The following is a 27915-nucleotide window of genomic DNA, read 5'->3' as shown; positions in this document are numbered from 1 at the left end:
CTCATGTGTGTGTGTGTGTGTGTGTGTGTGTGTGTGTGTGTGTGTGTGTGTGTAGCTATCCTGACATTTTCCAGGTGAAAAGATCATTTCCTGCTTTGTTTTTTTAAGCACATTAGCTGCAAGTCAGAATTTTTTTTCTGGAGTCTGGGTTCCATTCTCTGTGCCTGCACATCTGGCCTTATGTCACAGTTCTATTCTGTGTGCCTGCACATCTGGTCTTATGCCAGTGCAGCAGTTTTGATTACTGTATTTCTGTAGTAACTGTTGACACTGGAGTGTGTGTGGCTTCTTAAGCTTGCATTTTGTCAGGGTTATTTTGACCCTTTGGTTCACTTGAATTTTCATAGAAACCTTAAGATCAGCTTCTCAGGATCTGCAGAGACAGCTGGAAAAAACAGGTGTGGGTGAAAGTCATGAGCCTGTTGCTGTAGCCAACTTCACCGCCACACTTTCTAATGGTGATTACCCGTTTCATGTATGTTATGTGTTTTCTTTAATATACATATATTTTGCAGTACATGAGCACACATACCATATATATATATATATATATATCCACATGCCATATATATTTTATATAACATATAAAAGTTACATTTGGGTTTCTTATTTATGTCATTTATTTATATGGCCACAGTTGACCCAACTTTCAAGATTCTTGAATTCTTTTTGTTTTACTATTTTATTATGTTGGTGCCATGAATAACTTAGGTAGTTTTTCAGGGTAAGAGTGGACTTGTACATTGTAATAGGTAATTAACTGGACCTATTTTCCTATGTATCAACTGGTTACTATAAAATGGAAAAGGTCCTTCCTGGAGTTGTCATTGAAATTCCCCATTGAGTGATTGGAGCGCCTCTGTTTGCACATCAGTGTGAGGAGAGGTGTACCTGCTAACCTATAAATTATGGCATAGCTATCAGTCTATCTCAGTCATCTAATTCTAAATGCTTTTAAAATCCAACAGTCAAAAATTGTACCTTCATTAAATATGAAACCATCATTTAGTAAGAAATTTATATTATCTTAATCTTTTCAAATCCTTTTGTGTCTAAATCATGTTTCTAGTAAATGCCAAACTTAATCTGTCTTTCCAAATGATACCTTTCCAAAGTGTATCTTTTGATAACTATTTCTTGCAAACAATAACAGTATCTATTATGTTTCGTTTAGTCTTGCATTTTTGTTTTATTCATACTTGCCTCGCTTCTTCATTCTTGAATTGTTATTTCATTGAACTTCTTTTGTTCTTTTTTGTGCCGTCTGATGAGAGCAAACTAGTTAAATTTCAACTCTTTCCATTTTGAATGGCCTTCCTAGCTGGGCACCACGGTTCCTTCTGTCATCTCAGCACCACAGAGATTGAGGAAGTTCATAAATTCTAGGAAGATGCTGTCCCAAATTGTGAATAAAAAGAAATATCCTTTTGTTGTAAATTTTCTCTGAGCACTGTGCCAGCCCGTATCCCTGCTTTTAAAGCAGGTCTTGCAGAGGGCACAGAACTGAATAGCATAGCAGGTCAGAACCTGGGAAACTGCTGATGGCTGGTGCCGTGGCACCGAGAGCAGGCACAGGGCTGAGTAGCTCATCAGTGACCCAGAATCTCCTGGCAGAAGATCATGGCTCAGCCTTTTTGTTATATACTGCATCACTTTTGGGAGTCCGGGACAAAACTCAGTGGTTTTGGACAAAACCCCAATAAAAACCTGGGTCACAGCCTCTCCGTTAGGCTTCCCTGGGCAGAAATACTGAAATAATATTCATTGCTGCATTTGTACTGTTCCTTGTGTTCGGCTCCACCTGTTTCATTAAAGGATCCCTTTCAAACCAATTGTTCATCTCTGTCTTTAGTAGGTCTAATAAAAGTTAAAACTTTTTCTTTCCATTTTTTATTTGTAGCCTCTTTACTTTCTTGTATTCTGTGGCTCTCATCTCCTCTGTCTACATGTTTATATATGTATACATATATATGTTTATATATGTACACACATATATATTTATATATGTATATGTATGTGTGTATATATATGTACATATATATATATATATATATATATATATATATATATATATATATATATATATATTTGTTCTGCTTTGGTCTTTGTACAGTCATACCAGACACTATACTTTCTTGTCTCTTTTTCAGGGAAGAGTCAGTGTATAGACCAGGCTTACCTCGAACTCATGGTGATCCTTCTGGCTTAACCTTCTGAGTCCAGGAATTAGAGATATGTGCCAGTAACCTGACTGGAATAGCTATCTTTCTCAAGAGGACATGACATTCACCTCATGCATATTCATACTTTTCCTGAAACTCCACTAGATATCACTTTGGATATTTGTTTCTTTTGACTAACTTAAACTTAGAAATATTTCTTACATGAAGTTTGTTCACCAAACTTCTTGGTAATAATTGCTTCTCCCTAGATTTAGCTTACTTCCTGTTGAATATACCTTCTAGTAATTCCGTCAAAGAAGGTGGGTGCAAGCTTTCTGTCTGAAATTTTTTCTTTTCTTTTTTCTTCTCCTTTCCTTCCTTCCTTCCTTCCTTCCTTTCTTCCTTCCTTCCTTCCTTCCTTCCTTCCTTCCTTTCTTCCTTCCTTCCTTCCTTCCTTCCTTTCGGAGAAATTAAATGGCCGAATTCATTCCACAGGCCCAAGCAAGATCTGATCTAGGTGTTTGGTTCTGCCCCTCTCCCTTTTATTAAATCCAAATTGACTGACAGCTGCTAAAAACCTCAGTTTTTGTCCTGTTATACCTACAAACCCTGTCCCTCACAGGACTAATAACAGCTTTCTGTGAGTAAGAACGGCAAGCAGTTTTCTGAGTAGAGTGGACCGACCTTCATCAACACAGTGTGTTAAGTCCTTAGGCAGGAAGGTGTACCGAACTGCTGCCATGTTACAATGGTTTTAATAAAGATTTTACCTAGCTATATCTAGTTTTGTTTTCCCTCCACATATTTATCCTTAGTTTTAAAGAACTGTTGGTGAAAGATTGCTTTACATAGGAGTTTTGAGCACTCATCTCCTTATAATCAGCGTTGTCATGACAAGTTGGTTTTCTTCAAGGGTTACCTTCTGGGGTCTTACCTCTCCTGGTTCTGTGTCTTCTGTTGTGACTTCACCTTGGTGATGAACCTGTCCATGCATTTCCATTGTTAGAGGCTGGCTTCCTTTCCATTCTATTAAAATTCTTTATTCTTGTCATCTGTTGTTGGCCTGGGTTCAGGTGAGTCCATTTTCTTGGGGTGTATGTAGCTCTGAGCATCTCGGAGAAGACTTCCACTTTGACTCACTTCTCTATGTTAGCTTCTGTGTGTTTGTATCCTTCTAATTAAATGTCGCAGAGCACATACCACCGCGTGTCTGCCTTTCTCCCCTCCTGCTGCTCCTTCCCATCTCGCGTCTGGGCAGTAATGTGGTATTACTGCTTACCTGTGGACAGGATTCGGGATCTTCATCCTGTCCTTGGATTGAATTTGGTCAGAGGGAGGAGAACAGGGTGAGGTGATCGATTTCTGGCCGCCCTCATTGTGCTGTGCCCACCCATACTTGATCATCCTGTTTGCCTCCCACCTCCCTCAGAAGGTGGAAGGTGCTTGGCACCCTGTGCTCACTCCCACACCTAGGACAGCAGTGTATCCCAAGGGTGTTAGTTTGGAGAGCCACGTGCCCTGAGTACCCTCAGTAATTACTCCCTTTACAAACCCAGAGTATGCCACCTCAGCATCTTTTCACCCTTGACAGTGACAAAACAAATAAAACAGACGAAGTAATAAAACATACAGGTAACTTAACTACACGGCTTGATCTTGTTGGTGTTTTAGAATAAGAATGGCAAGAATGGAAGTGAGGAAAACTTAATTTAGCTAAGGGAAATGGGCCATTGAGGACTGAGGGTCGGTAGTAATAAATGCTTTGTGGGTAAAATGTGAGGCTGAGGTCTCCTCCCATTACCCTAATCACACGGCTGCTCCGGCTCTATCCTGAGGAGTAAGCTGGCGTGGCGTGTGTGCAGGCAAGCTGAATGCCCATTTCTCCCCACGGCTGGGCTATGCCATACAGATCTGTAGACTCTTACAGGCGGCAGGGGCCATGGGGACTAGCTAGTTCAGCCTTGAACAGCACGGAGCAGTGCATAATTTGTGGCCTAGCCTTAGATTTAATTTGTGAGGAAAAATATTTAAAGGCCACTCCTACACCAATGTGCCTATGAAAATCTGTTAAAGTTAAAAATACATTACTAATTTCCCCACAGGCATTTGGGAGAGTAACTATGGATGGTGGCCGGTAACATCCACTAAACACACCCTGCGCATGAGAGATTACGTCCAGCGTCGTCTCACGTTTCAAGGCTTTGTAGCATCGTTCTCCTCAGTTCTCCCCTGAGTGCCACCAAAGTGGCGCTACTGTTACTGCTGCAGAGCCGCTTTTGCTCACAAGGGAAATAAATCACGAAAGGTTAAGGGACGTGCCTGACATCACAAGGACAGGAAATGATGGACCCAGAGTTCAGCCTGAGCCGTTTCACTTTGAAACACAGGCTTCTACTCACTGCATTCGTCCCTTTATTGCAACATATGTGCAGCACAGGTATTCCGCATGATGCAGAAAGGCTGCTTTGTGCCTGGTAACCACCTACACTTGAATAAGTGCCACAAGGCCACTTTAAATTCCTGCGCTGGATTCGGCTGCATCAGCGTGTTGGATCAAGTTCATTGTTAGCCTTTTTGTCTTGTGTTTCTTCAGGAGCTCCTTTGTAATCTACACTTGCCTCATATTCCAATGTCCCATTTCAACAGCCCCTTAAGCTTTATATCCCTATCTGTAAAATGATTACAGTAACAATAGCAAAAACACTTTCCCCATTGAGTGATTACATATAAGGATAGTAAGTTTATAACGAACTACAGCTTGAAAACTAACTTCTAGACACTGCAGTTAGAACTCACTTTGGCTTTTCCGTCCTGGAATTGGTTTCATTGATTGACAGTGGTCACCAGCACAGCCTAAGTTCCGATGTTTTTTACAGCACTGGGTGCTGCTGCTCCTGAATTGTTTTAGCCTCTCTTAGTATTTCACACTCTGTGCATTCAGAAACCAGATCCAAAGATCCTTGTCCGTCTTTCCCCCTTTCAGTGTTCTGAATTTATTTATTCTTGCTTCATTTATTCCCAGGCTTCTGCTAGAGGATTATGGGTGTCAGTGATGCAAAAGCACTCCACAGAAATGCTGTAAAGGACTTCTTGCCTTTATTGATGCCGGGCAGCCCTCAACTGCTGGCCGTCTTCTGAGTGTATGGTTTGCTGTCCTAATTCCTATATCTCTCGTGCACAAGTATATTTACACATAAGTTTTAAACAGGCATAAAATTGTAGTGTGCTGCTGTGATATTTTACTCAGCAAGAAAATAAAACAACCAATGAAATTAATCTTGAAAATAGAACCAGATCATTATCCTATCTGTAATAAGAAATTACTGGTATATTTGGCTTTTACTCTTTGGATACCAAAAACGTATTGCTTTTTTTCATATTAAATGACTTAGCAAAAAAAATGTGTGTTTGGGAGGGTGTGTGTGTGTGTGTGTGTGTGTGTGTGTGTGTGCGCGCACACTCAAATGTGTGCACTTGTGTCTGAGAGAGATAGAAAGTGTTTTACCCAAAACAGCTTTGATCACACTTCATCTAATAGAAGAATGGTTGTTGGTTTAGCATAAATATTAATGAAAGAATGTGACAAAATTCCTGAAGATACATTCTTTTATTTAAAATGGTAGCTATCACAACACATCATACAATGACTGAAGACCAGAGAAGTACATTGAAACTTTTAAAAACATCTCTATATAGTCACAACACAGGAAACATGCTGCTAGGATACAAATAGAGTCAGATACCAAACTCTCAGTACATCATTAGGATAAAAGCAACCAAGGGAAGCGCAAGACACACAGGAGTTTCTCTGCCTCCAGCAGCAGCCGCCTGCACTGCCTCACAGCAGCCTTTCTGTCTTTGGAGACTGCATCGCTGGCAAACTTGTACAACTCCATCAACACTGTGCTTTGCTGAAGTTACAACTAATTTCTACTTCTGTCTGAGGAGGTCACCACATTAGAATTACAATGCTTATTGGCACAATATGAAAAAATAAACACTTTTTTGAGTTTTTCACTCATAACAACATTTGATATTAAATAAATAATCATTCCTCATAGCGCACATTTTTATTTTACCGCTCACTGCTCGCGGACACAGATGGAGATGAATAGATAGTGCGTTACAGGGTTTATTTACGCCTTCTTTCGTAGTTCTGCATTGCGCTTCTTTCATAAGCCACTGCAGACAAACCGGAAGTAAAAAGGGTGTTAGTGAAGTTCAATGCAGAAGGTAAATCACTGCAATGTCAGAATGACGTTTTCCCCCGGAAGAAATACTTCCGTGATCTTTTTTCTTTTTCTCTTTTTGGAACATCCTCCAAGCCTTTCTGGCACTTTATATCTTGCTTAGAAGTGTTCTGGCCACAGCATTCCTAGTTTCTTTGGTCAGCTACTATACATTTGGTATCCTAAAAGTACAACCATATATTCCCATGATCCAATATGGTGTCCATTCTTATCAGCTTACTAAATCCCTGGCAGAGACTCACAGTGGTTAGAGAAAGGACTATCCCTACCATAGCCACACATTAGAGGAATTAAAAAAAAAGAAATGTTGAGCTTCTGTTCTAGGACAAAGGTTAATAAGGTCAAAGGTCAAAAGTGCCCCTACTGTTTGTTCTTATAACTACAGTTTCATTTGGAGATGTACACATTCAATTCATGTATGTGTCACCTATGGCAATTTTGGTTTTAAAAATGACAAATTTGAGGAACCAGTATAAACCAACATAGTTTCGGAGGCCTAAAATGTTTAGGACCTTGCTCTTTTCAGGCAAAGACTGCCTAAACCCTAGGTTCTAGGGGAACCTAATGGTCTGAGAGTCTCTTCTCTCCTGGATACCTTCTGATACTAGAGTGATTGCCCTTGAGACTGACATTACCCTCACTTTCTCTTGGACATTGCGCTGACTTCACAAACCAACAGCACAATTTGATTTAGTTCTTAAAATCTGGAGGCCTGTGAAAATGTCAATTGCTACTTCCAAAAGTGCTTAGCACCGGGCTACTAAGTAATTTACGTACTGTGACTCACTGTGCTAAAATAAAATGCTAAGATGCATTATATGGCGTCATATTAGCTGTAATTGCAAAGGATCTATAACCACAAAATGTTAAGTATCAGAATAGCCGTCTATGTAAGGGTGTTTCATTATCTCAGCCAGTACTATAACTTACAACAAAACAACCGTGCTTGTGGAAAGTGCCCCGCATGAAATGCTGACCGGAGAGGAGACAGCGGAGGTGCAGAAGTCATAGTGCTACCGCAGTTTCCCAGGTGAGAAAGGTTGAGGAGAATGTGGAAGGCACTAGGGCTCTCTCTGCTCTCACAGTGCAGTTCTCTAAAGGCCTGCCTCCTTCTATGTGATCTCAACAGTTTGCTTCAGTTCTATGTGAGCCTGAGATACAGCAGACTGCACCCCAGAGACTTTTGAAGGACACATACGTTTGCTTCTCATTCTCTTTTATTAGGGATGGGGAGAGAGGTAGCATTGGTTAGTCTCTGACAGGATTCTAGGGTACTAAAACTCTGTGCCTCACAGAAGTGGGGTGGTAGCTAATTAAAGCACCCAAAGACTGTGTGGAAGCTTATGTAGGACACAGTGTTCTCCTGCAGGGAAGCAGATTCTTACCTGGCCCTTGAACTCCCTAAAAATGTCTACCAGCTTCTGTGTCTTGAAACTGGTGAGAGCGTCTCTGTTTACCAGATTGTCACAAGTGTATGTGGGCAAAAGAGTGTAAGGATCAGGTGGCTGGGGATAGAAGTCTGATAATCACATCCTAGTAAGTTTGTAAAATGGGGCCTGCTTATTTCCCTTCTAATTTTCCCATTTGTGTTTTCTTAAGTTTTAATAGATTATTTAATAGATTGTATATTTAACTATATTGTCTTTATATTATATATTTATCATATTTTATATATGACATAATATAAATATATTATATATTTAATGTGTTATGTTTAATATATAAGTTTAATATATTAACTTATATTTTAATATAGGAAAAGATGTTAGCTAGCAGTTCTGATTCATTGCAGTGAGCCTACTTTTATTAACTATAATTATTACTTGAAGTATATTTAATCTGCTCTAAACTGCTTTACTGTTCTTAAGTTATGTGCTCTGAAAGGTGTAAAAATTCTAGAAGTGGAGATGGGTGATTAAATCTAGATTGGTGATTAATACAATTATTATTATTATTATTATTATTATTATTATTATTATTTTGGTTCTTTTTTTCGGAGCTGGGGACCGAACCCAGGGCCTTGTGCTTCCCAGGCAAGCGCTCTACCACTGAGCTAAATCCCCAACCCGATTAATACAATTATTAAGAAAAGTATAGCTGTGTGAGTATATTTGTAGGCAAATACCACAGGGGCCTAAATTTATATTCCATTTCTCAAGGCTGAAAGACAATATACATATCCATAAAAATGAAACAACTACAAGTTTTCAACTGGTGCACGTAACTTCTTTAAGAATTAAACTTCTCTAACCTCAAGATTACTAGTTGAGAAAGTATAAAAGTGTCTACATTTGATTAAGATACTATAGAGTGACTATTTTGGGGATGAGTTCAGATATTTAAAAATTAAGCCAGCACATCTTATAAATTTTCTGTGAACTAAATATCATAAACAGATGCTGGTTAATTTCTAATCAGGTGTTTATCATTTTAACCCATTTTCACTGATAGCCAATTTTCATGAAAACAATAATGGGATTATTTAACATTGAATATAATTGATTAAATGAGGTGAACAGTGAGGGGCTTTAGAGATATGCCTGTGGCATTTATGTAGAAAGTTCAAGCAGGATAAATGAGAGATTATGCAGCCTTGGGCCAAGGAAAATCCCGCTTAGGTTTAAAATGGGTTTGGGGCGTTGTGGTACTTTTTAAATGTAGGTCTAAATCTGGAACAGGAAGAATGGTTTGAAGGCGTTAGAATGGACACCACTACACTCAGCCTCTTTGCCACCCATTAAGACAGGGATTTTGAGCTTCCATAACTTCAGAGAGAGACAGTAATTTTAGAAACATTTTGCTTGTCATTATCTATTTATTTTTCTAGTAGAAAATCACTAAATGGTTAGTCTGATGAAAATACCACATCACTTCAGTTTGTAAGTAAAAAAGCTCTCATCTCTCCCTAAGGGTCCAGGACATTTTATTAAGAATATCTGTGAAAAAGAGTGTCAGACTAGACCAAAGATTCAGGATATGTAGTGACTAAGTGGGGCAGATGCTGGACAGAATGGCACTTTGAGAGAAATATACTTACATTGTGGTGGTATCAGCTTAATCAGCTTTCTGCCCACTCTTGGCTACAAACGCTCCTATGAAAATTTGTCTACAGAAATGCTCATGTTAAGTCTATTGCTCCTTTTTTTTTTTTTTTAGTATGTTGAAAATTGTACTTTCGTAAAAATTACAGAAGTTGATTTACATATTTTCAGACATGATTTTATACATACCAGAATTTAAAGCTCTTTTGCCCATTAGTCCAACAAAGGAATCTGTTTTATGCCCTGGAAAATACATTTAGGGGTATTTTAGTATGTATGTTTTTGAAGAAATAAACTCATAACTAGTACAAAGTTAACAAGCTTCTGAATATATGCCTGTAGAATAAATAAATGAATGTTTCTATGTCACCCACTGGTGAACCCACAAAGACTTTATATAAGCCTTGCAAACCACACTGCAACAACATATTGTGAGTACTTTTCTCAGTTCTTTATCTAGACATTAGCAGAATCTTTTATCTGTATTATGTTTTATCTATTATGAAGTTTTAAATATGGTTGCCACTGGAGTAGCTTTGAATTTTGGGGGACTTTAATTATATGTTTTTGTGTGGGAAAAGACATCCACGTTTATGTCTTTATTACCAAATATGTTGCATTTCTCAACAAGGGAACTTTAAGTCAGATCCTTAGTATTGGAATATTCTAAGGGGTCACATTTAGTAGATTTAGACTTAAAAATACTGTTCCTGAAAGCAATTTGTTTTTTAACATTAATAAGATACATTCATTTTATTACTTTTTTTGCTGTATAAGATTTCTTTAAAATTTAACCCCTTAGTAAATGTCATTTTTTTTCCCCAAAGATGAAGGCTTTGGGGAAGGTTATTATCATACTGCAACGGGGAGGATTTTTCTTAGTTTCCATTGTGTTAGTTGAGACCACAGTGTTAATGGTTTGGGGTGTACCCTGCCAGGGTTAGTCCAATTCATGACCCTCATAGAAGCAGGCAACATTTCCAGGGGCCCAAGGGACTTCCTGTCTCCTCTGGATCCAATTAACTAGGAAATAGCTCTAAGGACCCTCCAGTTCTGCAATCTGCACTCTTCTCTCCCAGGTTCCCATTCAATTATGGGATCAAGGGGGAAAATAAACCTGTATCTCTATCACATTTCGAGTGCATTTTCTACTCAAATATTCACCCAGTCTACTTAATCCCCTTCCTCGCCATTATAAAAGGTAGTTCATGAATATGAATTAGAAGGTGTATATAAGTGTTCTCTCTCTCTCTCTCTCTCTCTCTCTCTCTCTCTCGTACTTTTCATGGGACAAGGCATTGGAAAAGAGTGCTCATGATGAATTTTAACCCTAGAGAAGAAATTATAAAACTAGAAAAACTTATAGGTGTTAATTCTTTTTTCTCTTCAAATGTAATGTGCATTTTGGTACGTAATCTGTCTACATAAAAGAGTCTAGTCAGTGATCATTCAGCAAATCACATTCTGTCTTTCTTTCCCTACATTATCTCAATCAAAACCATTGGGCTCTATGTTGTGCTGCAAAAGGTAACACAGGATGCAATATTCACTATCATTAACATTAGCATTTGATAAATGTCAAAATGATTGTGAACTTACTTTTGTGAGAGATCTGACCATGCCCTAGAAGAAAAGAGAGCCAGTTAGCAGATACATGGGTTTCTTTTTTAAAGCTATTTTATCTTTTCCAGAGAACTTAAGGAGTTGATTTTCGAAATATTTAACGCTTATTTATGTGCTGTTCTGAGGACTAAAGTAGATGAATGCTAACCGAATTACTAATAAGAGCCAAATATGAGCCATGGGTTAAAAGGCAGAACCGTGGGACTCTTGAGGTCTGCTAATGATAGTAAAGCTATGTAATGTACTAACATCAAAGTGGGTCACCCACTTGAATATGCAGGAGCTTAACACACACACACACACACACACACACACACACACACACACGCATGCACACGCACGCTCACGCACACACACACACACACACACACACTTCTCTTAATTAGGCACAACTGCAAGATCTTGAATTTATACCATCAAATACTTTTTACATGATCATTCATAATAGGAAAATAAAGATTTATAGGGATGTTTACCATAAAGAGCCTTTAACAGGGCCACTTGTTTTTCAATTGAGGAATCTGACAAGAGATGAATTGACATTAACTCTTCACAAGCTCCACTGACTGTGCCATCAACTCAAGGCAATTGAAAATTCCTATCACTGTAGCGAGGTATAGCCAAATCTAACCCAATCCAAGAAAACATCTTTCACCTGAGCCTGGACCATTAGCATACCTGAGGACCCTTGTAATTGGGATCTTTAGTCAGGGGAGTGTTTAGCTAAGGTTAGTTTCCAATTTGGGTCACCTTGGTGCTGTGAAGCAAGGGAAATGGATCCCCCCTCCCCTCCACTTTGAGCTAGTGCAAGTGTTAGTGGATCGAAGACTTCAGGGAATCAAAAGTCTTTAGGCATGTAAAATTATACTCGCGGTACAAGAGACACTTGGGTGCTCCAGGAAGGAGCAGGCATGCAGACCGGGTAGCCTGATAGACCTAGTGACTATTGCTCATCTCACCAGCATCCCGTTTGCCCATTAATCCAAAGAACTGCTGAGGCTTGGGTCTTCGGGCGATTCTCTGAAGAAGATGCTCAAAGGGCTCCGGCATTGCCTCCTGGAGGGACAAACCAGGGAGTAGACAAATTAAGTGAACAAGGTCCACATTCACGGTGTGCCTGAGCTTTCCTCAGAGCCACAGAAGCAGCCGCTAGCATGAGACCGGGCCATACTAGAATCTATGCAGCACTTTCCCCAACCCGGACCCGCCTGAGATTTCCTTCTCCCCCAAAGTCTATCAGGGACGCTTCTGCGCAGCAGCAAAACGCCTTCCGGTTCTGGGTCCTGTATGCTTTCTGCTCTCAATTGCATCAGAGGACTCACTCGAGGTCTTGCTATCACCTTTGTTTGCTCTCAGTGAGGCTTCGGAGTCCGCTCATTGTCCTCACTGAAAACAGCAAGGGTGGAAGCAGAAGGGTGCTGATACTTTAAAAGCGAACTAGCACCACCGCACAACTTTCACGGTTCCCCAAGGCGCGCTTCTTGGAGCCAAAATTCAAGAGCGATGTAAAGGGAAACTTGGAGCACGGAATACTGAGGTATAGAGTTAGTTCCGCCAGCCACTGAGACCCTGCAACTCACTAAGATCCAGCTTTTGCCCCCATTGACAATTCACGTCTCTTCCCAACATCTCCAAATGGTCTGGCAGCTCAGTTTGATCAAAGCCCCCGAGATTACAATCACATAAGTAGGGATTAAAACCAGGACCAGGAGAGGAGAGAAGGAGAGAGGGAGGGAAGGAAGGAGGGAGGAAGGGAGGGAGGGAGGAAGGGAGGGAGGGAGGGAGGAAAGAAGAACTCCCTTTCTGTTGGGGAGACACTGAACCCAGGACATTTTCCTCCCTCAGGGAGGAAACTTAGTTCTGGGCAATAAGCCTTGTGCTTTGTCCGGGGTATGACGCCCTTACAATCCAATGAGCCTCTCAGGCTCCAGCTAGGCTAGTCAGGGTGCTACCACAAGGGGACGGCAACAGCTCCCACGCCCGGTTGGGTCTCACCTTGATTTGGTCACTGTCGGACCAGTCGGACCAATAATTTAGATCATCGTTGGCACCGATTTCCTCTGCAAACAGTTGAGTGGAAACGAGAAAAAAGACCGCCACCGCCACGAGGATTTTCATGTTGGATTTCTGGAGAGAGTAGGAGACAGAGAAGGAGAGAAAGAATCGTTATACATATGTAGGCGGGGGGCCACCCAAGAGTTAGAGCAGCTGAATTTCAATGCCACAAGGAAGAAAGAACAGGTCTCGCTAAACCAAGATTAAAACAAAAACAAAAACCCACCAGGTCGAACATTTCTCCAAACCCTTTAAGAAGGCTACTGACGTGCCAAAGAGCCTCAAGTCCTCCTCTCTTTGCCTCTCAACGTCCCAGCCCCCTACCCACTGACCCACACTCCGAAGCCTGAAGGCAGACAAAGAGAGGTGTTGGTATTTGCACAGTTTCTCTCCGGGTCTGTGGCTGCTGCAGGTGCAAACCCCGGGCGGACGCCACCTCTGACCAAGGCACGACGGGCCCCAGGCAGCGGCAGATGGCAGGCGGGAGTGGTACTCACTGCGGTCGGACCCGGTGATGCTCCGCAGGTGCGCACTTGCTGGGCGCTCCTCGCTCTCCTCCGCCGCGGTGCTGGAGTGGAGCTGGTCCGAGTGCGCTCTAGTCCCTGCTCCTGCTTCGCCTTATTTATCTCAGGCGTGATGAGCCTGGAGAGCCACGTGACACTCTCCCCACGCGACTTTCTGCTCAATATTTAATTAGCCTCCCCCTCGCCTTTTGCTTGCGTGATAGAGTTTCCGAGACGGTAACCCGTCGGAGTCCATAACATCTGGACCAAATTGGGTTCGAAATGACGCAATTTTAGGGAAGTCGAGGTCTCGCCATCCAATCCAGAGAGACCTGTTTTCTTCCGTCTGCAAATCTGACGCCCCCCTCCCCTCTTCTTCCGAACAAGGTTCAGTGACACCTGAGATTACTCATCAAAACTGAGCGAAGTGACTCATGCTTCGGACTTAGGGAACTTTTCTCTCAAGAGGCATCAGGGAATATTGCGCTTTGAGGACAGCCAAATAACTTGAGCAGCAAAACCTTGTGAATAATACTAAGACACCAGCAAGCACTTCAGAGGGATGAAGCAAGCGGGGTTTTCCTTTCATTTCTACTTTATGTGTCTTAAGGTTTATGAGGTGTTATATCTAGGGCTGGAACAGCACCCCCCCAACCCCCCTCCCCACCAAATCAGTCAGAATATTCTCATTTCTCTAGCACTGCAAAAGTGTTTCCGGTCTCCCGCTTCAGAGGATGAAGGCAGGTTTGTTTTACATTTAGGGGAAAGAGGAATTTAAACCTCCTTTCTCATGTAGAACTTACCCATCAGCCATTCTAAGGCATCTTTTGTTCCCCTACAGCTTCTTCCCAGGCACACCCTGAAGGCAGAAGGGGTGGGAAGAGGATAATTGTGCCTCTCTCCCCTTTAGCCTTGTTGGGGGACTAGAAAGGCTGGATGCTTACCTTTGGAGCTCTGCAGATCTGTCAGAGACAGAAGTCATTTACAAACCATGGTTTTACAGATGCCTTCTGTCCCCACTGTATAATTCTTTTCCATCTTTTGATGAAGTAAGTGATGTTGCTATTATTATTATTATTATTATTATTATTATTATTATTATTACTAAGTCTCATTATGTGGCTTCAAACTGAGTATCCTCCTGACTCCGCCTACTCAGGACTGGAACTACAGGTGTGGACCACCACATCGAGTGATGCTGTCATTTGGATAGAGTTGTTTTCCTTGGGGAATCATAGTTTCCCACTATGTTTAGTATAATTTGAAGAGGAAAGAAGTGTTTGTGAGCCAAACTGATGTTCGCCTCCAATGTTTATTGTTTTTATTTCTGAATGTAGACATTCAGATGGATTTCATAATCTGAACATTCTATTTTTAATTTTCAAAACCATTAAAAGAAGAAATTGTGAACACAAATGTAGAGTCATTCGCCTAAAACAATTTGTCAATTTCAGGATTCCACTTACATAGAAAATATTTTCTCATGCACTGTGTAGTTATTCTGATACATAATTCAGGAAATATGAGCTAAATCCCTGATTTCTTCCCTCTACTAACTTTAAAAATCACTAATTTAGCACTTTTTAAGTATGACCTGCTTTTTTAAGACTAGAACCTCACAGATTTAACATTTCAGTGCAAGGAAGATACTCTTTAACTGATGCTCAACTTACGCCATTCCTGGCTATCAGAAGATTCTTCCAAGGCCTTTGACAGGAATTGATGGTTCTCTTGGTTTTGATGTTTCCTACGAAAGACTCCAGGAGTCATTTTCATTTTCATTGCTTCAAGGTAATGCATGGTGCTGGAGAGAGAGAGAGAGAGAGAGAGAGAGAGAGAGAGAGAGAGAGAGAGAGAGAATGTGTCTGTGTACGAATAAGTATGTGTTAATGTTCTGTGTGTGTGTAGTATATAAAATCACAAACATGTGGACACTTTCTAAACAATCGGAATATCATGGCTTTTATTTAACCTAGTATATTTCATGACACTTTCAATACCAAAATTCCCACTTGCCAGTCATATCATTCACATGGCCACTCACTCAATTGTCAACATGCTCAACAATTCATGTTGGAATTAGATAATAGGGTTTTTTTTTTGCATTTTTTCTGACTTTAGGGGCATAACACTGTAGGTATGTTCACTTAAGGTACCTCACTTCTTAAAAATTATTTTTAAAATGTCTGTAAGTAGTTATGGTGCCAAACCTTATTTGATCATTTTGCTTTTAAATTTATAAATTGTTTTTAATTTAATCTTACAGTTATATAATATGAACAACTCTAAAAGGCAATCTTTAATCATATATATATGTTAATCTTTAATAATAATATATTAAAAGGACCATAGCTTCAGGCCTCGTTTTTCCTTCTCTTCCTTCTGCTAAACATTTTCCTTTTGCTGGAGATTGAATGTGGTTTGTTTCCCCTCAGTTCATGGACTGCACACTTAGTCATCAATGTGGCCATGTTGATAAGTTGCCAGACATCTAATGGAGACATTCTAGTGTTGGTATAGCAGTCATCAGGGTGCAGGCTTTGGAAGATGTTGGCATAGTTTTTGTGGGACTTCTGCTTAGTTCTTGGGAGAGGTTGTTTTGCAAAGCAGCAGGCTCTCACTCAGAGTTGTTTTCTGGTGCTTTGATGCAATCACTTCCTCTTTCCTCTTGAATGTGTCCTAATAGTTGTGATGCTGTCTGCTTAGAGATCTTAACCAAAGGTCAGTCAATGTTAGTACCCAACTAACTTCCCACTTGCCCAGGACCATCATTAAATACTCCTTAATTTTCTTAGTAATTTCATATACTTTCTGACTCATGTTTTTCTTGAACATAGCAGGACTGAAGATATTTGTATTACTAATTAATGCATTTCCTAGATGTTTAAAATACAAATCTTAATAAAATACAAGTGTTCCTGATGCATACTAAGTTCATTGGAACAAGAGTGGTGAACAAAGTATCATATTTTCATTTTTGCCAATTAATTATCCGTAGAAAATTATAAAGAGGGACTGGGCAGATAGCTCAGGGGTTAAAGTACTTGTTGCTCTTGCTAAAGATGAGGGTTTAGTTCCCAGCACCCATGTAGTAGCTGGCAACCATTCGTAATCTATAATCCAGGGGATCTGCTGCCCTCTTTTGTCCTTTTTGAGAGCTTCATGAACAAGGTCTACACATAAACACATGCAAAACATTTATACATGAATAATAAAAAACATATACCTTAAAAAAGAAAACTAAACTGATGTTATTGTCCATTTTCATGTGACTGAACATAAGTCACTTTAAAGCTTTTTATACTGCTTACAACTTTAGAGAGAAAAAGTCATCAGATCATTTTTCTACAGTACTCTACAAAAGTGAAAAACCAAACATTGTAGAACAAAATAGTTTGCTTTGAGAAATTACTCCCAGGGAGAGCAGGATCCGCACAATAGCGCTGACCCAGCTAGTATGGGTTCAGGTGAACCTGCCAGAGGCCTCGAGAGAGAGCAGGAATGCTGACTCTTCCGCTGCAGACTTCAGTATTGAATGAGCTACCCAGGGCAGTGCTGGAGAGCTCACCCTAGTAGTGTGGGCTCCTGAGAGCTGGCAGAGAGCAGGACGGGAACCCGGGATCCATGTTGCTTTCAAAAGCTTGCTTCGTTATCCTTCTCCCAGACCAGTCCCATCTCTTAAACGGGAATGGCAACATCAACTTGGGAACAGTGGTTCAAAACAAGAACCAGCTCAAACTGCCTCCTGGCTGTTTATGTTGACAGCGATAGTCATGCGCTACACTTGGCGTCGCCAGAGAAGCTTCTTCTTGTGAATGCAGAGACACATGGCAGCTCCAGTTATTGAAAATAAGTGACCGCCGAGTTGCGTGTTCAACTCTACATAGGACATTTATCACACCTCCTCTAAGGCTCAGGAAAGAGAGACTGGAAATAATCTGAGACCCAGGAGACAGGGAGAAGGGCTGAAGAATGTTATCTCCTGGGTGTGATGCAATCAATTCAGTCATGATCTCATAGCAGTTATAGCTGCTTATACTTGCCTACCCAAGACTGGGCCTGTCATAAGGCAATCATAGTGGGGGCAGGATTCACGAAACCATACTGCAACTTCCTGAACTATTGGATGCTGCTGAATTTGTACATAGAGGCGTCCATTGTCTTTAGTTTTGTACCCACAGGTGAGGCCAGCAAGCTCAAATAGATAGCTTGAGCCCCATGGTCCCACAGACGGCCTTCGTTAAACTCAGTGTGGCAAAAGATGAAACAAAAGACATGGATATGAGAGAGAAATTGGTAAAGAGGAGAAAGTGTTGACAGGCACAGAGAGAGAGAGAGAGAGAGAGAGAGAGAGAGAGAGAGAGAGAGAGAGAGAGAGGATAAGAACAACCAGAATGTGTTATATACACGTATACAATCATCAAAGATGGAAATTAGTAAACACTGTGAATGTTTATTAGAATGGCCCATAGATTCATGTATTTGAACGCTCAGTCCCTAGTTGGAGGAACTGTTTGGAAAAGAGTAGTTGTGGCCTTGCTGGGAGAGGTATGCCACATCATTCCACATCATTCCCAGTTATCTCTCCTTTTCTGTCTTTTGCTTGTGGATGGAGACGTGAGGTTTTAGCTACTGCTCCAGGACCATGACTGCCTATCGGCTGCTGTGCTCTCCAGCATGGTGGTCATGGAATCTGACATTCTAGAACTGTGAGCCCTCAGTTAAAAGCTTCCTTTCATAAGTTGCCTTGCCCATGGTGTCTTATCACAGTAATAGAAAAGTAACAAAGACAGACAGACTTTTCAGATTTAAACCCTAAACATAGAGAGGAGCCCTAGAAACCATTTTGAAAATTGAAAGTGGGTATTCATACTTTATTCAAGTTTAGTAGAAGACAAAAAAGTAAGGGGAAGAGCAATCAAGGTTTAAGTTTAAATGTTCTTAAGATGTTTGTAATATTTTAAAAATGAGCTCCCAAGAATACCCTTGGGAGGGAATAGGGGGGGCAAAGTTTAGAACAGAGGCAGAAGGAACACCCATTCAGAGCCTGCCCCACATGTGGCCCATACATATACAGCCATCAAACTAGGTAAGATGGATGAAGTAAAGAAGTGCAGGCTGACAGGAGCCGGATGTAGATCTCTCCTGAGAGACACAGCCAGAATACAGCAAATACAGAGGTGAATGCCAGCAGCAAACCATTAAACTGAGAACAGGACCCCCGTTGAAGGAATCAGAGAAGGAACTGGAAGAGCTTGAAGGGACTTGAGACCCCATATGAACAAAAATGCCAAGCAACCAGAGCTTCCAGGGACTAAGCCACTACCTAAAGACTATACATGGACTGACCCTGGACTCTGACCTCATAGGTAGCAATGAATATCCTAGTAAGAGCACCAGTGGAAGGGGAAGCTCTGGGTCCTGCTAAGACTGAACCCCCAGTGAATGTGATTGTTGGGGGGAGGGCAGTAATGGGGGGAGGGTGGGGAGGGGAACACCCATACAGAGGGGAGGGGGAGGGGCTAGGGGGATGTTGGCCCAGAAACTGGGAAGGGCAATAACAATTGAAATGTAAATAAGAAATACTCAAGTTAATAAAGATGAAAAAAAATGAGCTCCCCCCACACACCTGATTTTGCACGTGGCGCCTTGTTATGTTATTTGACATCAGTAAGGCTTTTAACAGTCTTCAATGACCTTCGTAACAATTTTTCTTTAGTTGTCTACTGCTCACTCTGCATTTAAATAGAGTTGCAGTTCCCTGCCACACCTTTTAACCCGACCCTGCCATTCTTCAGTTGACTTTTAATCATCTCTTACTGCTTAGTGTCACTGGTGAGCAATTTTTTCTTCTGTATCAAGTGAATGTCTGCCAGTCACCTCTATGTCAAATGACATCTTAGTCAGCTCTAATGTCTTTAGACTAAGTTTCACTTGCAGCAGAACTATGTGGACATTGCTCCTTTGTCTTGTGGAGTGACAGTTACAAGGTGTTCTGGGGTAGCACACTGAATTCTAAATGTTACACGCTTTGCTTTTCAGCCTGGATATCTGAAGAATTCTTTGTCTCTGACATTCACTGGTGGGTATAGGATATGTCCCTTGTTCACTACAATAAATTTCTCATTTTCCTGAAGCATTACAGCTGTTGAGTATGGGTGACTCTTAATTTGCCTAATTATATTCTTTTCTCATTTTAGAGACATTTCATTGTGCTATGGTCTTAAATCTGTGTTAAAATAAAATGCCCACTTTAATTACAGTACTTTTGGTCATAACATATATACTAGCTCACTGTAGGTGATGGCCAATGTGTAGACTACCTTCTGCCAGTTATAGTTTTAAGCCTTTGCATCTGTATCCCCTTCATTTGCCTCAGTTTCTTAATGCATGTTTCATGGATTTCACTTTGTTTTCTCTGGATTATGATGCTTCTCATTCACTTATTTCCAAAATTATATTTCATGGACAGTAATTTCCCTTTTCATCTCCTTTGGCTATTTTGTTACTTTATAGAAATGTCCTTGTTCCATTGAATTAATTTTATTATTTAGATGCTCTTAGTGCCAAGTGATTAGAGAAAGAATTTCTTTCTGTCTTTTGATTATATTTTCTTCTAGTTTGTTGGCAAAACAAGCAAACTCTATCTTAATACCACCTTAGTGACTTGCTAGTATTTGATCTTGAATTGATGCACTTTCTACATCAGGTTTTTTAGTCTGTTAAGAAGAAGCATAAGGGACTGGCTCACAGGCTAGGAGCAGTGGCTGATCTTCCAGAGGTCCTGAGCTCAATTCTCATAAGCCAGCTCATAACCATCTATAATGTGAGCCGAAACCCACTCTGACACACAGGTGTTTATGGAGATTTCACCCTCATATACATAAAATAAATAGATCCTGAAAAGAAAAAGAAGAAAAGGAAGAAGAAGAAGAAGAAGAAGAAGAAGAAGAAGAAGAAGAAGAAGAAGAAGAAGAAGAAGAAGAAGAAGAAGAAGAAGAAGAAGAAGGATAAGGAGAATAAGAATAAGAATGTATTTACCCAGTAAGATCTGCCATGGGTACTAGACATGTTGCACATGAAGAATACTGTAGAGTGATGCTATTGTCACTTCCAGTGTGTGTGCTTACATGTATGCAGTGACTGACTTCTTCAAGTCTTCAACTTGGCTAGGCTAGGTTGCTCCACTGTTTCTTCCAGCAGCAGTCACCATGTTTCTTTGAAGGTATTTGTTTCGATGGGATCAATACTTTTATCAGTTGGCATTAATATATATTATTCTCCATGTTATGGGTGGGTGTTTCTTGTCAGTTAAAGCTCTTAAGAGAAAAAGGCTGAATTCGTTTGGGAGGGGTGGCTAAAGAATTCACTCTCCAGGTGGCTACTAGATTCAAGAAACCTCAAATATTAAATTCTTGCTAAAATTTCCAGACTCCCATTCAGGCTTTACGTTTGTTACCTACTATACTTTTTGTATCCAATTCTCTTCCTTTTTCTCATTTGATATTTATTTTACTTTTAATTAGTACAATACGTATGTACATGCACAGTGTAAAGCTCTGATACACATTTACCTGCGTTATACTGAAACCAGGATATCTGTTATAACCATTATTTCAGGCTTCATTTCTTTGTGGTGAAACATTTGCAATCTTTTCAGCTAATTTTGAAATAAACAGTGTGTAGAAAAATAGCATAACTACTCTTCTGTGTAACAGAACACCAGGATAGATTCCTTCTTTGGATATATGTGAGTATGAGTGTGTGTGTGTGTATGTGTGTGTGTGTGTATAAGTGTGTATATATGTGTTAATGTGAGCATGTGTGTATGCATGTGTGTAATTGTGTGTGTTTGTGTGTGTATATATGAGTATGTATACATGAGTTAATGTGAGCATGTGTGTGTACGCATGTGTGTATGCATGTATGTGTATGTGTGAGTGTGTATACATGTATTTATTTCTTTTGAGAAAGGGTCTCTCACTGAACCTGATATTCAACAATTCAGCCAGTGTTCCAGGACCTTTCTATTTCTGCTCCCCAACACTGAATTTACATGCATGTATAATCATGTCTGGCTTATAAGTGGGTCCTGTAGATTTAAATTAGGGGTTCTTACCCACTGATTCTTCTCCCAAACCTAATTTCAATATTCAATCATTTTCTATCTATTGATTGACATCCACCTATCTCCTGGGTCTTGTCTCCGGACTCTGAGAGCCATTATTCTGTTTTCTATTCTATGATATCCACATTTTAGATTTGGTAGATGAGTGAGATTGTTCAGTACTTGTGTTTCTGCATTTGGATCATTTTACTTAGCATTATGCTCCCTAGGTTCATTAATGCTGTTGCAAACTATAGAAATTCACCCTAAAAGGAACAGTCTTCCATTGGATTCATATGCACACTTAGCTTATATAGTCATTTGTCACAGAACACTTAGGTTGGCCCTGCTGTGGTTATCATAAATATCTCTGCAATAAACATGGGAGTGCGATGTCTCTCTGATATATTGATTTCATTTCCTTTGTCTATATACTGAATCGTGAGATTGCTATTCTCATTTTGAAGAACCTCCATGAGTTTTCCATAATGGGTGTGCTGTTATGTTTCTAGCATCAGGATGTAATTGTTCTTTCCCCTCCAGATTCTTGCCAGCACTTGTTTCTTTTGCCATTTTGATAACAGCCATTCGTATTGGAGTGAGGTGATACCTCATTGTGCTTTTGAATGCATTTCCTTCATGATTAGTAATGCTAAGCATTATATCTATCAGCTATATGAATGGTTTCTTTTGAGAAATGTGAATCCCTCCTCAGTGCTGGAAGGATGTACTGCAATTACACAGCATTGTGCTATCATCGAGTAGCTTCTATTCGCTCCATTTCTGTGTTGTTAGGATAGCTCTGGGCACACAGAGTGGGATCGACTGTTTAATTTAGTTCCTATGGTAGCTGAGGATTTTGTCCCTCTCAGGATAGGTACCTCACATTCCACCACGTTTCGAACCCCAAGGGCATAACAGTGGGAGAGGAGAAATAGAATGAGGCAATGTGCGATCTGAACAAACAGGCTGCATTCTTCCCTCTGAGATTGTAGTCTGTCTCCTACTCCTCTTTAATCCTCTGCCTGGAGAGTCTGTACCTTTCCTGCAGAAACGGATTGTATCTCAAATGCTGCCTGGGAAGCTGGCTGCCTCTGTTCTTAGGGAGTTAGCTCAAAATAAAATATCAGCTCCTGTTTTCTTCTGGTATCAACTTCCTTTAACTATCAGTCACTTGTATCCATTGCTCCTAGAATAAAAGTGAATCTACCCCTTTTGTTTCCTACCCTCCGCGTATCGTGTCTTTCATGAGTCTCACTACCTAGTCAGCTTAGAAAAATCGAGAGCTCTGTAGAGGCACCAAGGATGGGCATCCCTCTTTTGTTTTAGAACATTGTTTTCATCCATTACATACTAGTTCTTAAAGATTTTATATTAAATGAATGTGATCTTTGCTTTGCTTGACTTGTGGTTATCAATTTCACTCTACAGCATGAAATTAACAACTCTAACTTAGTTTTTAAGAATGGGGGGTGTACCACATGGTATGCACTCATTGACAAGTGGCTATTAGCCCAAATGCTCAAATTACCCTAGATGCACAGAACACATGAAACTCAAGAAGGATGACCAAAATGCAAATGCTTCACTCCTTCTTTAAAAGGGGAACAAGAATACCCTTGGCAGGGAATAGGGAGGCAAAGTTTAAAACAGAGGCAGAAGGAACACCCATTCAGAGTCTGCCCCACATGTGGCCCATACATATACAGCCATCCAATTAGACAAGATGGATGAAGCAAAGAAGTGCAGGCTGACAGGAACCGGATGTAGATCTCTCTTGAGAAACACAGCCAGAATACAGCAAATACATAGGCGAATGCCAGCAGCAAACCACTGAACTGAGAATGGGACCCCCGGTGAAGGAATCAGAGAAAGAACTGGAAGAGCTTGAAGGGACTTGAGACCCCATATGAACAACAATGCCAACCAACCAGAGCTTCCAGGGACTAAGCCACTACCCAAAGACTACACATGGACTGACCCTGGGCTCCAACCGCATAGGTAGCAATGAATAGCCTAGTAAGGGCACAAGTGGAAGGGGAAGCCCTTGGTCCTACCAAGACTGAACCCCCAGTGAACGTGATTGTTGGCGGGAGGGAGGTAATGGGGGGAGGATGGGGAGGGGAACACCCATTTGAAAGGGGAGGGGGAGGGGCGAGGGGGATGTTGGCCTGGAAACCGGGAAAGGGAATAACAATTGAAATGAAAATAAGAAAGACCCAATTTAATAAAGATGGGAAAAAAAGAATGGGGGTGTGTGCTAGGATAATAATGTGTTCATATTATTTAGGTAGTGAGTGCTTGCAAAGTAGCCGTTTATCATCTGCACCATGCTGGTATATTAGTTACTCGCCTCTTTTTTTTTTTTTCTTTGACATTGATTAGGAAAACTTTCTGGAACATCTGAATGTGATGAAGATTACACGCAGAGTGGTTTAGAAGGAATAGCCCCCCTCTCCCTGGTTGCATTTGCTAATCTTGTACATATGTCTACCAGGGAAACCTTGTTCCTAGGATCCCCCTTCTTTGCTTGATCCTCATGGATTGTAACTTGCTTTATTAGCTTACTCTTGTTTTTCACTCTTCATCTGTAAGGTTAAGTACATCTAACATGAAATTGGCTGTTAGGCGCACAGTTCAGTGGTGTTAAACGTATTCCTGTCATTGTGTGACTATTGCCATCATCCTTGTCCTTGCATGATGGAAACACTAAATAAACATTAAATAATAATTTCCCATCCACCACTGCATTCTACTCCCTACCTCTATGATAGAATCACACAATATTTTCTTTTTGGGGAGTGCCTTTCTTTGTTTTATAAATGTCCTCAAGATTTATCTGTGCTAGAATTTCCTTCCTTTTTAAAGGCCAAATTATATCTTATTGTATGTATATTCCAGATTTTGCTCATCCAATCATTTGTGAATGTATACTTGGGTTAATTCCACATTTCAGCTATTATGAATAACACTGCTATGCAAAAGGCTATAAAAATTTTTTACAAGAAATTTCTTCCAGTTCTCTTGAGTATGTACACAGACGCAGTGCTACTAGATCATACAGGAGTTCTTCTTAGAAAACCTACTGCCCTGGCTTCCACAGTGGCTGTGTCATTTTTCACTCTCACCAACAGTGTTCAAGGCTTCCAGGTTTTCCACATCTTTCCAACATTTTTTATCTGCTTATCTTCTTAAAGATGCATTTTATTTTAGCTTTCATTTTATGAGTACGTGTGTTTTGCTTGCATTTGTGATTATGTACCACATATGTGCACTGCCCCCAGGGGCCAGAAGAGAGCATTAGATCCCCCGGAACTGGAGTTACAGATGGCTGGTTGTGAGCATGAACATGGGTCCTCTGGAAGAGCAGTCACCTGGCCATCTCTTCAGCGCCCACACTTGTTATTTTCAATGATAGCCATTGTCATGTGTATCCTAACAGTATTAATGTTCATTTGCTTAATGATTTGAGGTAATGAACACTTTTCTTTGTGTTACTTAGCCATTTGTTTATTGTCATCTATTGTTTTATCTTTCACTGTAATTATAATATAATTACAATATTTTCCACTCTACTTACACCATCTAAAACATCCCATATACCCTTCATTGCTCTCTTTTAAATCTATAGCCTTCCTTTTCATGAATTGTTGTACATACTGTGTGTGTGTGTATTCCTAAATACACATATATGAATTGTGATACATATATATTTATATATATGGAATATATATATATATATATATATATATATTCCTAAATACATAAGCGCAGCTTGCTCAGTCTCTATGTATGTTTTCAGGATTAACCGTTTGTTCTATTTTGTTGCTGTTGAATTTAACAGTTGTCTTGCTATGTCTTTGCTCTGCGTTCCTCACCCCGATGTAATTTGTAAGCAATGGCTCCCATCCTGTGGTTTGCCTTCTCCTGTGCTGAGAATACCATTTGATGCACAATTTACTTTTTTATACTAAGTTCATGAAGTTTGCATATCTTTCTTTTGTTGACTGTATGTTTGGTGTCACATTCAAGAAGTCATTGAAAAATGCAAAATGTTTTTGCCCTTTGCTTTCTGGGATTGTATAGCTTTAGGATTTATGGGTAGGATTTTGATGTACTTTGAATTATTAATTGTGTGTGGCATTAGGTAAAGTTTCATGTTCAATTTTCTTTCTTTTCTTTTTTTTTTTTGGTTCTTTTTTTTGGAGCTGGGGACTGAACCCAGGGCCTTGCGCTTCCTAGGTAAGCGCTCTACCACTGAGCTAAATCCCCAGCCCCTCAATTTTCTATTTAGTGTAAATGCCCATCTTTCCCAGTGCCACTTGTTGTAAACAGTGCGTTTCCCCACTAAATGATCTTGACATCTGTGGAAAACAAAACAAAACCCCAAACCAAAAAGTCATTTGATCACATACACAGGAGAAAGGATGTTTATCTCTTCCAAGTACAGTACATATGTTGAAATTCTAATCCCTAAAGTGATGATGAAGTGAGGCCCCATCGGAAGTAACTATATTCTAAGAATAGAGCCATGGTTGATGGGATAAAAGAAATCTTAGAAAGAAGCCTTTTATCTTCCATGTTGTGAGATCAAAGAAAAGATGGCGGTCTACAAACTGAGAGGAGCAGGCCTCTATCACATAGCAAACATCCTGATGCCCTGACGTTATACTTCCCAGCCTCTAGGACCATGTGAAACAAATTTCTATAGGTTATGAACTACCAGCTCTGGTATTTTGTGAGAGTAAGCATAGTGCCTAAATCATCCTGTACTTGCGTTTCCTATTTTGTTCCATTGGCCTGTATCTGTGAGTACTGAATTATTTTGACGGCTTATATCAGTATGTCTATCAAATAGCTTTGAACTAAGCCGTTTGCTACCACAGTTCCTGCTGTCCCACCTGTAGCTGTAGATCTGATAGAGTTGCTGTAGAGTTACTGATGTTCTGAGCTTTTTGATTGTGGTGTTTTAGTAAGTTTGGAAATCAGTAAATGTGTGCTATTAATTTTGTTTTTGTTCACTGTGCTAATGTGGATTAGTCAGCTTTTGTATATGGAACCATCCTTGCATTCTGTAAATAACTCTTTGTCATGGTTTAAACCCCTTTAATGGGTTGCTAAATACAGATGGGTAATATTTTTCTAAGAATGTTTACATGGGTGTTTATGGGTAATTTAGGTTTCTAGTTGTACCTTTTGGGAATGTCTTTGGCTTGCTTTGGTTTCAGGGTAATGATGAGCTCACAGGATGAGTGACGTGTTTCCTATTCCGCTTAAGTATTTATTGAGTGTGTAAAACTGACAAGGATTCTTCTTTAAAGTAAGAATCTACTGAGCTGTCAGTTTTTCTTTCATCAGGGAATTCATTATTATCGATTTAACTCACTCTTAGTTATAGATCTGTTCAGACTATTCTATTCCTTTGTGGTTTAGCCTCAGTGGATTTTGTTTCTTGGAATTTATCCATCCCATTCATTCTTTCCAATATTTGTCCTATAATTATTCATAATGTCTTCTTATAATATTTTACATTTATATAAATTTATGTCCAATAGCTCCCTTTTATTTATGATTTTAGTAATTTGAGTCTTCACTATTTTTCCTGGGCCATCTAGTTGAGCTTTTTTAAAAATTTTGTTGAACGTTTTGAAGGACTACATTGTAGTTTCATTGCTTTTATCAATTTTCTATTCTCTACTTAATTCATCAGTATTCCAGCTTTTATTATTCTTTTCTCAGCATTGTATTTAACCCATTGTTTTAAAGATTCTTTCAATGAGTTGTGCTGTTGATTTAAACTCTTTATTTCCTTCTAATACAAAGCATTGCATCTCTGTCCCATAAATTCTGGCCCCATAAATTCTAGTATGGTTTGCTTCCCACTTTTTCTATGTACTTTCTAATTAACTCCATGATTCTTTTCTTTGACGTGTTGATTGTCTTATGGTATGCTATTTTATCTTTGTTTTTTAGTCGAATTCTGCTTTGCATTCTAGCTTCATTTCATTGTGGTCATAAGTGATGTATTACATGGCATTGTATTATTCTGGGCCTCTCTTTTCTTTCTTGTCTTATGTTCATTGCCAGACGCATCACTACATTGTTGTGTGGATAGATATTGTAATCTCTGTTACATTAAAATAATAGCTTTATCCTGTAATTTCTTTCAGCTTT

General features: G+C 39.9%; 1 protein-coding gene across 8 annotated transcripts; it reads right to left on the bottom strand.

The window, feature by feature from the left end:
- Positions 1-5750: 5750 nt before the first annotated feature.
- On the bottom strand, positions 5751-13955 carry Tac1 (tachykinin, precursor 1). Of its 8 annotated transcripts, none has more exons than NM_012666.2 (7): positions 13629-13716; positions 13072-13203; positions 12036-12132; positions 11553-11597; positions 11053-11076; positions 9643-9696; positions 5751-6344 (listed from the first exon to the last, which is right to left on the bottom strand). In NM_012666.2, the coding sequence occupies exons 2-7, from the start codon at positions 13192-13194 to the stop codon at positions 6295-6297; spliced, it is 393 nt and encodes a 130-aa protein (NP_036798.1). In that variant the 5' UTR covers positions 13195-13203; positions 13629-13716; the 3' UTR covers positions 5751-6294. The 8 variants fall into 8 exon arrangements, with proteins under 8 accessions (NP_036798.1, XP_063141633.1, XP_063141634.1 ...); XM_063285563.1 differs by lacking the exon at positions 13629-13716 and adding an exon at positions 13358-13599; XM_063285564.1 differs by lacking the exon at positions 11553-11597 and having other exon boundaries at positions 13358-13955.
- Between the last annotated feature and the right edge of the window lie 13960 nt (positions 13956-27915).

Source organism: Rattus norvegicus, chromosome 4, assembly GCF_036323735.1.
Source record: "Rattus norvegicus strain BN/NHsdMcwi chromosome 4, GRCr8, whole genome shotgun sequence".
NCBI lineage: Eukaryota > Metazoa > Chordata > Mammalia > Rodentia > Muridae > Rattus > Rattus norvegicus.
The sequence above is the reverse complement of the archived record's forward strand: the minus strand, read 5'-3'. Positions and strand labels throughout refer to the sequence as shown.